Genomic DNA, 18,004 nt, shown 5'->3' with positions numbered 1-18,004 from the left:
CTTATCTTCTTTTGTTGTTGTAAAAATTCTGCTGACTATTTATTTATTGATTGGTCAAAACAGGTTGGTCACAGGGAAGGGATGACTCCAACAGTAACTCAGGCTCAAACCTCTACCCTGTCATGCTCCATCAAAATCCTGCTGCATATTCTAATCCAGTCTTCCCTGGTTTCTCGGGTTCCAACACCAGTTCTGCAAACCCCTACGCTAATCCTGTTCCAGGAACGTCGCAAGACATGGGTGGCCTCGACCCATCAGGTGGGTGTCCAATTTTGCTTCTCTTTTCTTGTCTGTTTTGTTGCAAGTCACATAGTCTCAGAGGTGCATTGCATTGGAAGCTTGAATTGTTGCCATTTTGACAAGGGTTTGAGCAAAGGTGTGACTTTATTTGCCTGAGATAGCTGTTTGCAGAACCACAAGGTTTCTGGGGGTTAGTTTTACTTCCTCCTTTTCACCTGTTTTTGTAACTGAAAATTATCTGTAAGATGAAGAGAAACAGGACTGAAACCAACTTCCCCGAAACCAACTTCCCCGAAATAGAAATACTGGCAATTAAACTCTTCAAATTTTGACAGCCAATATTGTCCACCTGACCAAATGTATCAATTGAAATTGGCAGCTGTTATCTTTGCTCAGTCTTGTTTTTGGTATCAATTCAGAATTGGAAACAAACTCGGAGGAGCAGAAGTCATCTACAACTGCCATTGACATGAAATCATATGCTTTGCTGAACAGGGAAATAGAAGTGTTCTGGTGCTGTGCCATGACTATAAGAAATTAAAAAGACAAAAATCGCAGAAGTTTTGAAAAAGACACTTTATTTCTATGGTGTGCAAGGGTTATAAGAAGAAAGTTAATAAACATCAGCATTCAGTCAGTGAGTCACGTGGCAGGTTTCACAGTATCGCATGTCTGAGATAGGAAAAAGGTTGCTGGCTAATTTTTGAAATATATGTTAAGTTCTATATTTTAGTTTATTTTTGGTGGTTTGTACCTTCATAAAGAGAAACAAGTCACGTAAGGCGAAATTAGTACATTTAGTCAAGCTGTCGAACTCACGGAATGAAACTGAACGCACTGCATTTTTTCACCAAGACAATACAGCTTTGTCAATCCCCGCGAGAAGGAAATCGCTCACCTCCCACGTGCAAAACGCAGTGAAATTGACAAGTCCGAAGAGCGCGGTAGCGTATTGCTCTAAGCAGGAAAACGCGCTTTTCTGTATTCTTGTTAACTTTCTGAGCTTGTTTTGAATACAACATATCATATCTATATGTTTTTGGAATCAGGAAATGATAAAGAATAAAATGAAATCATTTGTGGATCGATTTCTTAAAATTTTAAATCGTAGTACTAATTAATCTATTTTCGTTAATTGTGATCACATTTTAAGAATAAACATGACATATGTATATATTTTTAGATTCAGAATTTGATGAAGAATACGATGTAATAAATTTTAAATCTGTTTGTGAGAATTCGATTTTAATGAGCAATCTCATTAATTCATTTTTAAGCAGAAATACAATACCAAAGTCCGGGCTTCGTCGAAGATTACTTGACCAAAATTTCAACCAATTTGACAGTGCCTCCTGAACTTTCACAAAAAGCTGGATATGACATCAAAGACATTTATCAAAAATATGAAAAACACGGGTGGGGATATCATACTCAGGAACTCTAATGTGAAGTTTCATGAAGATTGGTCCGATAGTTTTCTCGGAATCGATTTTTACACACACACACACATACACACTTACATATATACACACACCACGACCCTCGTTTCGATTCCCCATCTATGTTAAAACATTTTGTCAAAACTTGACTAAATGTAAAAAGGGCCCAATATAAGCTAATTTAAAGACAATTGACTTTCCACAAGCTTCCCAAACTATTGCTATCGTTTAAATTCGGACCAATAGGATTTCCCAATGTTTGCTTGCAATACTGTGCAACAATAAAGAAAAACACCTAGTATTTTTTTCCATTCTTGTTAACAGGTGTAAATGCTAGTATATTCACCAATTTGATGGGGAGAAGAAAATCATGACTTTTGCATGGCAGACTGCAGAAAGAAAGCTATTTATTACTTTGAACACTCTCAAAACTATTGTTTTGATAAACAGTATTTTACAGTAAGCAGTGGTGTTAGAAAAGCATGCCAATTGAAGAAATGTTAAACATTTCCATTTATAGTTGGTGTAAATGAATATTTTCATATGCTTTTGTTGGATGTCCACATGTCCGTCTTGACAGAAAACCGATTGCACTAATTATTTTTGAACCTCAGTTTATCGCTTAGTTCTGCCTACAAATACAATGACGACTGAGCATATTCATACGAGTGCGCCATATTTGCAGTTTTCGCATGTGAAGCAATTTTGAAGGCAAGAATGAATCATTTGCTTGGAAAATCATTTAAAAATGTGTGTTGCCAATGGTTGCACCAGCTAACGATAGCAACTGATGGTAGTTGTCGCTTTCCATGCTCAATAAATGCTTTTAAAATTTTTTTTATCAGTGTTAATTGAATCAATGAATGGTTTTGTCCAGCGGAACAAAAATCATTCGGGGATGATGCGACCGTTACCATGTCATCAAAAATATCATCAACCACGCTTTGCTATTTCTTAAAAAAAAGTTCATTTTGTTTTCTTTGATGATAGTATTATTAACAAGTCGCGTAAGGCGAAAATACAATATTTAGTCAAGTAGCTGTCGAACTCACAGAATGAAACTGAACGCAATGCCATTTTTCAGCAAGACCGTATACTCGTAGCATCGTCAGTCCACCGCTCATGGCAAAGGCAGTGAAATTGACAAGAAGAGCGGGGTAGTAGTTGCGCTAAGAAGGATAGCACGCTTTTCTGTACCTCTGTTTGTTTTAACTTTCTGAGCGTGTTTTTAATCCAAACATATCATATCTATATGTTTTTGGAATCAGGAACCGACAAGGAATAAGATGAAAGTGTTTTTAAATTGATTTGGACAATTTAATTTTGATAATAATTTTTATATATTTAATTTTCAGAGCTTGTTTTTAATCTGAATATAACATATTTATATGTTTTTGGAATCAGCAAATGATGGAGAATAAGATAAACGTAAATTTGGATCGTTTTATAAATTTTTATTTTTTTTTACAATTTTCAGATTTTTAATGACCAAAGTCATTAATTAATTTTTAAGCCACCAAGCTGAAATGCAATACCGAAGTCCGGGCTTTGTCGAAGATTACTTGACCAAAATTTCAACCAATTTGGTTGAAAAATGAGGGCGTGACAGTGCCGCCTCAACTTTCACGAAAAGCCGGATATGACGTCATCAAAGACATTTATCAAAAAAATGAAAAAAACGTTCGGGGATTTCATACCCAGGAACTCTCATGTCAAATTTCATAAAGATCGGTCCAGTAGTTTAGTCTGAATCGCTCTACACACACACACACACACACGCACACACACCACGACCCTCGTTTCGATTCCCCCTCGATGTTAAAATATTTAGTCAAAACTTGACTAAATATAATTAATGAAAAAAGGTCAAACTAACGATACTGTGAAACCGACTACTTATTAAATGCCTGTATTTTTGTTGCTTTCACAAGAGAAGGTTGAGCAGAACAAATATTTGTTGAAGGAAAATCATTTATTGAGGAATTGAAATTTAGTTCTGGGTAAATGAGGGTACATTTTAGGATTATCATAATCAGACTCAAATTAATGGAGATTATCTGCATTTGACTCTCCTTAATAAGCACATATATATATATCTTCATTCTGTTCTGTTTGTGATGGTATGCATACAGATGCAGGTACCACATAACTGTCAGATAGTAGATAATGATCAGGTAATGAGGGGAATAGCATCATTTGGCTCTTCACTGTCAGTTAAGCTTCAGAAAATATATGGCTGAAAAAACCCACCCACACGCATTAAGTTCAGTTGCCTGTTGCCTGTGAACATCGTGGCATAAACACTTTTAAAAAAAACATGTGCTGCTAATTTCCTGCTACACCAACCTTAGTTTACAAGATCATCATGCAAACATGTCCTGAGAAAGAGTGTACAGTATTTTTACTTTGAAACTGAAGTTCCTGAACAAGAGATGTACCTTTTGGTCTCGATTTTTGTAACACTAACAGAGACAGTTACCAAACCAGAATTGTTGGCTTTGGAAGATTAAATTGTTGGAGATAATTTTGAGAGACATTGAACGAAAGGTAAGTGTTGTTGGAGGGAGTTTGTTTCCATTCGTTTTAAGCTTCCACTGCTGCAGGGGAATAATCTTCCCAGATTCCACTACAAAGTTGAAGTAAAACATAGCATATGTGCTGTTTCCATTTCTTTCTTATAATTTCTCCTATTTAAATCATCACTTGACACATCATGCTGTTTACAAAAGACATGAAGGAGACTCTTTAAAAAGAGATTTTGGTGTATAGTTAATGCAGATGATATCTGGTTGTTGTTTTTTTTTTAAATATCAAGAGACCATTTTTCTTTTGCATCTCTGAGGTTATAGTGCTGCATTCATATACTTGTCTGTGTAATAAATGTTTGCAACATAAAGCATGCACACCACACTATGTCACTGGCTTGGGGTAACCAGCAGGCTGTCTTTAATTTTTTAAATTTCCGTTGACCTTTTTGATAGAATCTTTTGGCCATTTATGCAGAAATCTGAATTTTTGGAGAATATAAGATTAATAATTGAAACATGTTAATATTAATTTAAATTAAACAAAACAAACCATAATATTATGTAGTAGTAATTACAGACCTGGGAATCCATACGATTTCGCTGTATTTTGTACGCATGATTGTCGAGAATACGCTCAATACGGTTAGTGGGAAAAAAATACGACGAGAAAAATTCCTAGACTACTTTTCTTCACAAGCCCATCCTGAAGCCGGTCCAGTATTTTGGCACATGATTACGTCACTATATTAGCCGCCGTCGAAAAAAATATAATCGGATCGTGTCAATCAATCAAAACAACCAGGCAAACGAAAGTACGGTATTTGGCGAAATCGGCTCCGAGAATAAACAAGTGAAACAAAGAAGAAAAGTGAAAAAGTTTGAAGAAAAATATCACATACACACAATTTGTAACCAACACACACATGTAGTCGCGCCCGGAATAAGCTTTTTTGGGATGATTTACGACTTTAGCGCACATTTGGAGCAGACGAAAACGCAACATGGCGGCTCTCGCTCCTCCAACTATCGCGAGACACACAAAAAACGAAATCTCGCGCGCGCGAGATCCTGATACATCCGGTGTTTCTCTGTACGCTTGTCACGGACGACTTGTTGACAAACGAAGATTCGCGAAAGAAAGAGAAAAGCGCCGAGCCTCGAGTAGAGAGCTAATAAAGTACCGGTAATCGCTAATCGAGCGAAATGAAAATCCGCGGCGACTTCCATTAGGTGAATGCTATTCAAGTTTAGGTAACGTTTTAGCCGCATCTTTTTATAAGCCGCAATGCGATTTTTTTTTTAAAAGTCGCGGCTTGTAGTCCGTCAAATACGGTACAGTTTTTGTCAGTAAAAATTGAAAAAAGCATTTGTTTTAAATGTATAGGTAAACTTAATTAACGGTGTGACGGACGCGCATGAGGCATGTTTTAATCATGGATGTGCAAACGCTGTTTGGAGTACGCTCATTTTTTTGAAAATACACCAAGTTTGTTTGAGAATACTCAAAGTGCAAAACAGGGGTTCCCAGGTCTGTAATTAGTTGTTTCTTAAGACGAACCAGCAGAGCTAGAACCTGTCTCCTGTCTTATGTTGTTTGTCATTCTGAAGGTTTATATAGTTTTGTGGTTGAATCTCCGTTACCAGGTCATATTTAAAAGGAAAATTTTTGCTTTGATGCCAGGTGAGGGGTGTTGTAATGTTCCATCCTTTCTGAAGGAAAATGGTTGCTTTAAGTTTAATTATGTTACAAATAGAAGAAGCAAGGAATTGATGGTTTATTTGGTTAGTTTTGCTCACTTTCAGCGGGCCGGTGCAGGATTAGGATAGCCTTGTTATTATCAACAGATTTCAGTGTGTAGGAATTTTCATATATTGTTTTGCTGACCAGTAATTTCAGTAGAAGTATGCATGCAGTTGTCATGTGGAGTTCACATCATTGTCATTCGTGTTAAACATTGCTCTGCTGACATAAAACTAAAAGAAAACTTGGTGGACTTTGTGTGAGTGAGATTTCTGAGTCATTTTGAATTTGACTCGAGATTAAAAGTTACAGACACACACATACATGAAACACATGCATGCTTACTTTTGTTGTTAGAGTTAGAGAGTTGTGACTTGACTTCAATCAATGGCTTCTACATAGTCATTGTTTTGTGATCTATGCACCACACACTGTTCTGAACGATTTGCGTCTAGGAACACTAACAATAACCAGGGATCGCGTTTACCGGTAATTTCCGGTATTTTACCGATTGAGATTCGCCAATACCGATTAAAAAAAATGTGTGCTTGGTCAGATTGTTATTTGGTTTGACCGGGGGAAAAATAAAGAGTGGGGAAAAAAATCCTTTATAAAAAATCCATGGTCTGTACGAGAGAAAGAGAGAGAGAGAGTTGTATGGTTTGTTGTGACAGGTGTCATGTTGTTAACCTGTGATTTGTAAAAACATTTTACAAATTACGTGGAACCTAATTTTTTAGCATAAGAAAGAAAACAAACCCGAATTTCCCAGCAATGGGACAATAAAGTCATGCAAAAGAAAATGAAAAAAATCTAATAGATCCCTTGACTTTGGGGTAGCGCGACTCTGTTGCTGCTAGATTTCCGCTGGGAGGAAGCGACCCGCATTTCCTAGGGATGGGACAAAGTAATGACCGCAAAAAAAATAATCTGATAGATCCCTTGATTTTGTGGCAGCACGACTCTGTTGCTGCTAGCTTTTCACTGGGAGGAAGCAAATTGAATTTCCCAGCGATGGGACAATTAAGTAATGAAAAAAAAGAGAAAAATCTAATAGATCCCTTGACTTTGGGGTAGCGCGACTCTGTTGCTGCTAGCTTTCCACTGGGAGGAAGCGACCTGAATTTCCCAGCGATGGGACAAAAAAGCAATGAATTTTTTAATATTTTTTAAATCCAATAGATCCCTTGACTTTGGGGTAGCGCGACTCTGTTGCTGCTAGCTTTCCACTGGGAGGAATCGACCCGAATTTCCCAGCGATGGGACAATAAAGTAATGAGAAGAAGAAAAATGGAGAAAAAAATCTTATAGATCCCTTGACTTTGGAGATGACAAGAAAGTATCGGGCGCATTTACGTGATTTATAAAACATTTTACAAATTGCGGGGCGCGCCCTGTGATTTGTAAAATGTTTTACGTTTTTACAAATCGCAGGTTAACACGTTGATACAATGTTGCCATTGTCTCATGGAAAATAAATTGATGAGACTTGGTGTCGCAAGGTTGTGTTAAAGGGCAGCTGTCGGGTTGCCGAGGCGCCCAGCGCTTCGAGTCACGTTGCTAAAAGACGTTTTTCTGCTTAACAAATAACTGAGCAAGAAAGGGGCGGGGACGTAGCTCAGTCGGTAGCGCGCTGGATTTGTATCCAGTTGGCCGCTGTCAGCGTGAGTTCGTCCCCACGTTCGGCGAGAGATTTATTTCTCAGAGTCAACTTTGTGTGCAGACTCTCCTCGGTGTCCGAACACCCCCGTGTGTACACGCAAGCACAAGACCAAGTGCGCAGGAAAAAGATCCTGTAATCCATGTTAGAGTTCGGTGGGTTATAGAAACACGAAAATACCCAGCATGCTTCCTCCGAAAACGGCGTATGGCTGCCTAAATGGCGGGGTAAAAACGGTCATACACGTAAAATTCCACTCGTGCAAAAAACACGAGTGTACGTGGGAGTTTCAGCCCACGAACAAAGAAGAAGAAGACTGAGCAAGAAAAATTTCCTACCTAAATCCAAGATTAATGTTGAATAAACTAATCGAGATCGTCGATAAACTGAAAAGTTGCATTACAATTCAAAGTTTTGAAAGTTTGAAAAAAGAAAAGCCCGGAAATGTGTCACGCAAAACGTCTTTCTTGTAGCAGACGACGGTTCTGCATAGCGCCTTGGCTGTTACTGTTGCTTGCCGGTTTCCGGCACGTGTGTTGACTGCATATGAGCGTGTTTTTTTTTATTTAGAAGTGAGGCAATTTAGTCGAAATAGGGTTAAAATTATTGAACAGCATTCGCGTTAGAAAAATTACCTAAGGTGACTCATTGCTGAGAATGGGTGGCGTTGTCAAAAGCCAGCCAGTAATCCTAAGTTCTAGTGCGGAGCTGATTGTGGAGACACTGGCGTCTAAGACCGGTCAATTACCACTAGATGTACAAGTGCCTTTGAGAATCAGAGATTCTGTGAACAGTGTGGGAAGAATGTGAAGACTAAAGGAGACTTAATGGTTCATGTCAAGACCAATCTTGCCATATTTTGGCTTAAAAGGCTATTATGAAAATGTTAAGCCTTACCAGTATTCTCAGTGTGGTAAAGGCTTTTGGCGCAAACAGGTACTTCTTCTTCTTCATTCATGGGCTGAAACTCCCACGTTCACTCATTTTTTTGCATGAGTGGGTTTTTACGTGTATGACTGCTTTTACAGCACCATTCACTGATTCAGGCAGCATACACGTTCTTTTGGGAAAGAATGCTGGGTATTTACGTGTTTCTATAAGTATAACCCACCGAACTCTGACATGGATTACAAGATTTTTTCCGTGCGCACTTGGTCTTGTGCTTGCGTGTACAGCAGACTTCCACTAACTCGCGGTCCACTAAATCGCGAATGCGGCTATTTCGCGGAGACCTCTTGGACCCCGAAAAAAACAGGACCGACCTTTTATAATTTTTTTTAATTTATTTTTTTACAAAATTAGTCACGTAAAGGCCAAAAAATAGTACAGATCATGAAAAAATGTTGTATCATAACCACGCTATCTCTCTCTGGGTCCGATGGCCTTTCATCATGCAGTAAATTGTCATTTCATCTTATCGGTCTTCTCTCTTTCTCTCCCTCAGTCTCTCCAAATAGTGTTCTATGTGTGTGTGTGTTTTCAGGTTGTGTACATTACGGGTTGATCGAGACCTGCGAACAAAAGAAAAACAAACCTTTCACGCGCACGTGCCCCACTCAGTCAAGAACTTTCATGCCACGATCGGTATCCTCAAATTGGCCAAGTGTCTGACCAGTCAGTATGGCCAGTCAGGCGTGCAGTTGAACACTCGAGTCCAGCTAATTGCGATCTCTGCTAGACAGTCCGGGTGGCCACAGGCGCCAATCAAGTGCTTAAACTGCGCTTCAGTCTTCTGCAATCTAGTCAGGCATGCAATTTAACACTTGAGTCCCGCTAATCGCGATCTCAGCTAGACGCCCCGGATTTTCTACAGGCGCCATGAAGTGCTTCAGCTTCTTGCGTTATAGCAGGTGGCAGAATAAGCAAACAATCAAAGAAGAAATCTACATGCTTTCTGCCAAAGACAAAACGTGTGTCAACTCAGACTCGCACAAAGCAAAACAAAACAAAAAAAGCTTATCCATGTAACTGACAGTGACACATCTAAAAACGTAAATGTCAACCAATGATTTTGATCCACCAATCATTCTGATTTAACTATCGTTGGTGTCAAATAGTATGTTGTCAATATAAGACCAGCGCTAAACCCAACATGTATTCATTACACGATTGCAAACGAGAGAAAGCTAGAGCTACGATGTCTTCACCAGCAAGAGGGAAAAAGAGGAAAACTTTTACAGTTCAGGAACGCTTGTACGCCATAGGAAGATGCAAAAATGGCGATTCGAGGGCTTCAATTTGCCGCGAGAAACGCAGTAACACATACACTTGAACATTGTAGCACAACCACATGCCAGGCACGCGCACGCGCACATACACACATGCACTCACACGGCAAACACACACACGCCAACGTGACGCTCACAGGCTTTTTGTGACCAACAAGGGAAATAACCGCGTTTTTTCTGACTCAGAAGAGAACGCGGTTTCTTCCCTTTAATTGGACCCCAAACTGCATCGCGAATCGGATATATCGCGATCAAAAATCTTTGGACCCCAAAGACCGCGAGTTAGTGGAAGTCTGCTGTACACACGAAGGGGGATAAAGCACAAGCAGGTCTCCACATAAGTTGACCTGGGATAGTGAAAAATCTCCACCCTTAACGCACCAGGCGGCCACGGCCGGGATTCGAACTCACGACCGTCCGATGCGCCGTCGTAAACAGGTACTCGGACAGGACTTAAAGACTCATGTAGATCAAATCACAAGATTCATCAGTGCAATATTTGCATGACCACTCAAGGTGTTGAAAAATATATGAGCTAAACTTGCTGGAATTTAAAAAGATATAAGAATTTTGCAAAAAAAGAGTTATGACGGAGCCTTGCAAATGTGCCCAGGAATTTTAGTATGCAATGTGTGAGCGTGACCCACTAGTTGCTGAACATAGCAATTTGGACACTGTCACACATACATCATCATGATACCCTTAAAAGATGCATGAGATAATGACTAATGATTTCACGCAAATTTGAAATGAATTGATTTAGACCAAAAATTGTCTTCAGGACAGAAGCTTTCACTCTGATGATTATTGAAACTTATGCAGCATGTTTAGAAGCTGAAGGAGACTTAACTTCGTAAATACATCCTTACATTAGAAGGGGCAAGCAGACGATGGACTTTCGAGTGTGCCTTGAAACGACAGGTTGGAATCTCTGTGAAGAAGAACATGCCTCCAGTAGATAGTATTGGTGGCCACTTATTGATGCGCATTGATGCATACCTGTCAAGTACTTTTGGCCTCTGACCATAGTAAATGGCATAAGAAACCATAGTTGGGGATCAAAAACCATAGTTAATGCGTGGATCAGGACAAACGCACAAATTCAACTTCTCACGCATACACACTAAACCAATCAGATTGTTTTTCGCAAACTAAAAGTAAAACACATAAATTCCTTTCTACACAAACTGCTCTTTATTTACCACTACATGTAATACATTTACACTGCACTCTTGTTCGTTCATTTTTTTTGTCACTTGTCACTTGTGTTCTTTGTTGTATTCATCTGTGCAAATCTTTGCTTTGTCAATCATGCTGCCAGTCACCTTAAAATCATGGCAGCATGCATCAGAGTTAATTTTGACCTGCAAGAAGGCAGTCAGTGTGTCAGCTCCCAGACTGTGATCCAGCACTTGAAGGTGTTGCAGGGTTTCACTGCCAAATGGAAATTTATTCAACATTTTCCTCACACAGGCCACGTAGAACTGGCGCACATCATGCCAGAACTTCTGTTGTGTGGCTGGTGCAAGCTCCTCCTCAGAAATGAATGAACGGCAGTCCATGCCAGCAAACAAAAAAAAAAAAAAAAAATTTTTTTTTTATTTTTTTTTTTTAAATGCTGATAATGCGTATGGTTTTAGGTATACGACGTAGGACCCAAAAAACACCGAAAAACCGTAAGAATTACGCAGAATGCGTAGGACTTGACAGGTATGATTGATGGGAGGAAGCGGGTGTGTCGGAATTGTGCATTTACAGGCAGGAAAACGGTGTCAAATCGATGTATAGAGGTTTTTTTTCTGCAGCTCATGTGAAATACCATTGTGTCGTGCAGAATGTTTCAGAAGCTTTCACTCTGGTGATTATTGAAACTTATGCAGCATGTTTAGAAGCTGAAGGAGACTTAACTTCGTAAATACATCCTTACATTAGAAGGGGCAAGCAGACAGTTAGGTTTAACTTATGTTTGTCCATTGTTCTGTTCTGGTTGGGTTGGTTTGCAATAGAAGAGATAACTAAAGTACAACTGCTTTAATGACCTGCCCCAAAAATGCCCTGCTGATTAATGAAACTCACAAACCTCAACTCCCATCATCGTTTGAGCTAGGGTCACACAGAACAATTTTCCTAAAACTTGCCCGTCGGTGTCACACTGGGGTAGTTCTCACATACGAACGAGTTACGAGTCACCCGCAAGCCATTCTCTCCTTGCTTCGTATGATAGAACCTGAAAATGTTCAGAACCTATAGCTAGTGCGTTGGCCTTTCGAAGGTTTTGACATATCTCACAAAAGTTAAGTCCCTTGTCGATTCAAAGCCATGGGTCACCCATCAGTCAATGTTTGGGAAACGTTCGATTTGTTGAAGTTTCTTACGAATTATAAGCAGCGGAAGCACTTCTTTCTCAGCTTTCACCACCACACCCCCTTGTGTTGTTTCAATGTCAGCTGAGGTTGACGGGCGAGGCAATTGAAATGAAATTTGTGCTTGATGCAGCAATAATGTTATTTTTATTCAGGAGGCATTATTTGTGGTATGGGCCTCTATTTGCCAGACTCGATTGACGCTCGGCTGATTTGTTCCCAAAGACAAACATGCAAGCGAAAAAAGAAAGTCGCTGGATTGGCTGCATATAATGCACCACATATATAACCGCCAATCACAGCATGTAACTCGACTCGGCTTGGCGTGCGCTCCCGAATGCTGTACTCCAATGTAAAGCGTTCAATTGGCACAGTGGTACGTAATCTCTGTGCGCCCTTTGACACGCTGAAGGGAATTCTAATGGTATGTTCTATTCGCCAATGGCGCAAGGCGCACTAGTAAACGGAACCCTGTGATGTAACTCTGTCCGCCCTCTACGAAGTATGATCGGACAGTACATCTGACCGACACTTGACCATTTGAATCAGACATTTGAGGCATTTAATCGGTCAATGTCCGATGTCTGACACCTAACGACATCCCTTGTAACATGAAGGAAAGCTTCCATATTTCCTCATTAATTCATGCCGTCTTTTTACATTAATTTTAGTCTGTGTATCTGTGTGTGTGTGTGTGTGTGTGTGTGTGTTTGTTGACATATCCGGCTTTAAGGGAAAGTTGAGGCACCACTGTCATGTCCTCATTTTTCAATCAAATTGATGGACATTTTGGCTAAGCAATCTTCAACAAAGCCTGGACTATGGGATTGCATTTCAACTTGGAAGCTTAAAAGTTATTTGATGAAAAAACATACACATATGAGCCTGTGACTAAAGGTCGTTGACAATCAGGACTGAAAGTGACAATTTCCAAAATGGATTTAAAGTGTTCAGTTTGTGCATGTTTTAAGTTGTGTCCTTTGGCTATCTGGAAACATGTGTTAAAAGATACTTTGAGCAACACTTGACATGATTTTATCAGTTGTTAGTCGAATAATTTGAGATTGTTGGTTGTGACACAAGACAAACTAGTTCACAAAAAATAATGGCAAAAACATCTCCAAAGTTTAAAACAACAGTTAAAACTTACTGAAACAAAGGTATATAACTATCCCTGTTAAAATTCATCCAAGATTGTCGAAATATATTGTGTTTATATGATGTAATAATATGTCCACTGTGACAACCAACACTCACACATCTTGATTATTTCCACTCGCATCAAATAGAACACCAAACTGACCTCAGTTTTTTTTATATGTCAAATACTTTTATTTCCTTCAATCAACACACAAAATAATTGTCATAACATGACAGCATGAACATGGGTACACATTTGTGCTGTTGGTTGTCGCTAAACAGGAATGGACATATTCTGATAAATGAAATGTGCAAGATTTGGATATAAAACATCAGATATATCTCTGTAGCAGCTAACACACATGGCAATGTTGTTTTCCTAGAATTAAAGAATAACAAGTCGCGTAAGGCGAAAATACAACATTTACTGATTTAGTCAAGCTCAGTCGAACTCGGAGAATGAAACTGAACGCATTGCATTTTTTCCGCAAGACCGTACACTCGTAGCATCGTCTGTCCACCGCTCGTGGCAAAGGCAGTGAAATTAACAATCCAGAAAAGCGCGGTAGCGGTTGCGCTGAGGAGGATAGCACGCTTTTCTATATCTCTATTCTTTTTAACTCTGTGAATGTGTTTTTAATCCAAACATATCATATCTATATGTTTTTGGAATCAGGAACGGACAAGGAATAAGATGAAATTGTTTTTAAATCGATTTCGGAAATTTAATTTTAATCATAATTTTTATATTTTTAATTTTTAGAGCTTGTTTTTAATCCGATTATAACATATATGTTTTTGGAATCAGAAAATGATGAAGAATACGATATGTGCGGGGCACTGTCCGCCGCACAGGTCAGTTCCAACGGTCCGCTACGAGCCAATCAAAGAAAGGCGCATGCAATCACACAAACTGCCCATCGCCACGCCAGCGTTGCGAGAAGCTCTTTTGTGTAAGTGCATGTGCTAACAAACTGAATTACCGCTGGTTACTGTCCATCAGAGCTGTACTGAACGCGCACTCATCCGCTCGTTCCATTCTTATCAGTCACTCCAACAAATCAAATGTCCACACCAGCTGTTTGCAGTTAAGTCCACGTAAAGTGAAATGTTATTGAATTAAATGAAAGCTTTTTATGATTTAACTTTTGTGAAAAATCATAGCAATTTCAAAATCAATTTTCCAAAACATATTTACAAAAAACATGAAAAAGTTTAGCATCAAATTATAGCACAGCATGCAGGGCACTGCTGGCCGATTGTCTCCCCTGCCCTTCTGTTGGGTCAACAAAGGGGCCATAAACACTTCCCTTTTGCCTTAAAAAAGAAGTGTTGACCCCACAGGAGGTAGGGAATGAGATGGACTGAACTGCAAATTACCTGTGCTTGCTTTTAACTGTACACAATGCAAAAATACCAGTTCTGGACTGTCGTTATCTCCCGTGTCTCGGGGCGATCTTTTGCGTCCGCGTAGTACCAGGCCTGCGAACCCTCGTAATTTTGGATCGTTTTATAAAAAAATAAATTTAATTACAATTTTCAGATTTTTAATGACCAAAGTCATTAATTATTTTTTAAGCCTCCAAGCTGAAATGCAATCCCAAAGTCCGGCCTTCGTCGAAGATTGCTTGGCCAAAATTTCGATCACCTTGATTGAAAAATTAGGGTGTGACAGTGCCGCTTCAACTTTTACAAAAAGCCGGATATGACGTCATGAAAGACATTTATCGAAAAAATGAAAAAAACGTCTGGGGATATCATACCCAGGAACTCATGAAAAATGTCATAAAGATCGGTCCAGTAGTTTACTCTGAATCGCTATACACACACACACACACACACACACACACACACGCACATACACCACGACCCTCGTCTCGATTCCCCCCTCTATGTTAAAACATTTAGTCAAAACTTGACTAAATGTAAAAAGGAACATGTCTTTTGATATTAGTTACAAAAACATCATTTCCGCTGTTGGTTGTCACCACCCTGCAATGGACATACTTTTAAATGTGAACAATAGTCAAAGCAGTAGTTGGTTGTGACGATTCTCTCGGTTGTGGTGTTAACAAACGGACATACTACAGTCTCTTGCCTTCACGTGTTCGTGTGGCCATTTTTGGAACTGAAAGCGAGGCTCTCCTTATATCCGGCATGTTCCGGTTTATGCAAAAGCTACTATCGGACCAGCTACGCATTGTGTAATGAAAAAATCGGTGAATCTTTGGTCATGACGTTCGGACAAACTATCAGCCACGGCGCACAAAATACCGGTGATGTTCAAACTTTCCAATATCTATATATATATACGACTAGTGTCTGTCTGTCTGTCTGTGTGTGTGTGTGTCTGTGAGTGTTCGCGATGCACGGCCAAAGTTCTCGATGGATCTGCTTCAAATTTGGTGGGCATATTCAGGTACACCCGGGACAGGACACAACCTGGTCGATATTTCAACACGTGCTCTCAGCGCGCAGCGCTGAACCGATTTTGGTTCCACCTCAGCTACCCGGGCCCCCATACCGACACACCAAAGCCGCTAGACCACATCACAACGCCAAAGTTCTCGGTGGATCTTTTTCAAATTTGGACACCGTATTCAGCTACACCCCGGACACAATATCATCGATGAAATATTTCAACACGTGCTCTCAGCGCGCAGCGCTGAACCGATTTTGGTTTTTGTGTTCATTTCACCATTACAAGTAACTCTTCCTTATCTTCTCCAGTGTTTTGCGTTTATCTCCCTTCCTTCGTGTGGCTTCAATCCATATTCCCGTTTCTAAGTTACTATTTTTAGAATGTCACTGCGCTGTCCAGAACGCTTCCCTTGCACCCGTAAGTTGTTCTTACTGTCAAAGTGAAAAGGTCGAATCAATTTATAGCCACGCGAAAAATACACTCTCACCTATCTCTATATATTTATAGATATAGATATACATATATATATATACGGCTTCTCTGTGTGTGTGTGTGTTTGTGTGTGTGTGTGGGCAAAAACCTGTGTATTGTAGAGTTCTGTTTGTGATGGGGTCTTGCGGTTTTTGTCTGTATGTATGTTCTGGCATTTGAGAAGCCACAACAGATAATATAGGGCTAAGAAATAAGCTCTAACATTCTCAAACCCGTTTGACAGGACTTCGCCTTCAAAGGTGATTGTGGTGAACCGCCACGCTGTCTGTCTCTGTCTCGCGATTCACCCCGGCAAAGCCGGGTATTCCTCTAGTGTAGTATATAGTTTTATCGTTATTACTGTTGTTTATAAAGGAAAACATTTTTAAACTTGTCCAGGAAGCGATCAGGTGAAAACAAAAAAAGATAAATGGTAAACACATCGGTGGGACATACGCGGGCGAGTCACAACGGACTGACTGATTCTTTTGGGTCAAAATCATCCGAATTTACAACAGCTTAACCATAATGTTGACTGAGGTGTATTTTTCAAACCTCAGTTGTGTGGTTACTTGCTAAAATTTAGTGCTTATGATTTTGGATTAATTTTTTTTTATCAACAAAGTAGGTGAACACACCGGACACGTTCTCAGGAGGGAAACAAAGAGAATATATTTATACTTTTTTTTCTTTAAATAACATCCAGATTCACAGACATCAACATGTTGTCATATGTATCTCTCATAGGTATATTCAAAACAACAAACTCGCACAAAAATAGTAAAGCTTTTGTGAAAACATTTTATTTTCTTTGCAAACGCACAAGGGTATACCGAACGACCTTTTGTCACAGGCTCATATACATAAACGCATACATACACACACATGTGCACGCTCAAAACACTTACGTGTGTGTGTTCCATTTAACAACTTACAGTTGAATTGTTCTCCATGAATATTCTGGTGAAAAAATACAACCCATTTAGTGATCACAATGCGTTATATGTACACAGGGGGATTGTGGACTTGGGACCTTCTAAAACTCTGCTTTGGGGGTCCCGGGACCCATTAGGACAGGTGTCCATAGGGAGCCCTGCACACACACACTCACTCTCTCACTGACTCAATTTCCGGTTAACCACAGTACATTAAGTCAATATCCCTTTTTCCCTCAGAGCGCCCAAATACATCCCACTCGAGCTCTCATGAAACACTCCCTATTCACAGTAATACCTATGACACATTACTGTTTCCATTTCTACTGGCTTACTGTTTCCATTTCTACTAGCTTCCTGTTATGTTTGAGCATTTGTAATTCCGAAAAACTCGCAGCAGTTACTTTTTCGAGTTTGTAATTGACGAAGTAACTTTCCATGTCATGGGAGGAAATGGGATATTTGCCTAAATGTCAGAAGAGAAAATATAATGTGAATGTGCATCTGACTGATTTTTGAGATGTTTGTGTGTGCTTAACAAGTGCTGTCCCAGTGCCTGTTCTACTTTTACTAAAGTAGTGTACCGTATTTGACGGACTACAAGCCGCGACTTTAAAAAATAAAAAAATCGCATTGCGGCTTATAAAAAGATGCGGCTAAAACGTTACCTAAACTTGAATAGCATTCACCTAATGGAAGTCGCCGCGGATTTTCATTTCGCTCGATTAGCGATTACCGGTACTTTATTAGCTCTCTACTCAAGACTCGGCGCTTTTCTCTTTCTTTCGCGAATCTTCGTTTGTCAACAAGTCGTCGTGACAAGATAGCGTACAGAGA

General features: G+C 39.6%; 1 protein-coding gene across 2 annotated transcripts in view; it reads left to right on the top strand.

Annotated features, from left to right (window-relative positions):
* LOC138981680 (SAFB-like transcription modulator) overlaps positions 1–18,004 on the top strand; it is a 114,048-nt gene that overhangs the window by 6,776 nt on the left and 89,268 nt on the right. For both annotated transcript variants that reach the window (XM_070354682.1, XM_070354681.1), the window contains exon 3: positions 64–258. In XM_070354682.1, the coding sequence (XP_070210783.1) occupies positions 64–258 (195 nt within the window). The remainder of the gene's footprint in view (positions 1–63; positions 259–18,004) is intronic.

The sequence above is a fragment of the Littorina saxatilis genome, linkage group LG12, assembly GCF_037325665.1.
Source record: "Littorina saxatilis isolate snail1 linkage group LG12, US_GU_Lsax_2.0, whole genome shotgun sequence".
NCBI lineage: Eukaryota > Metazoa > Mollusca > Gastropoda > Littorinimorpha > Littorinidae > Littorina > Littorina saxatilis.
This window is presented reverse-complemented; position numbering and strand designations above follow the sequence as displayed.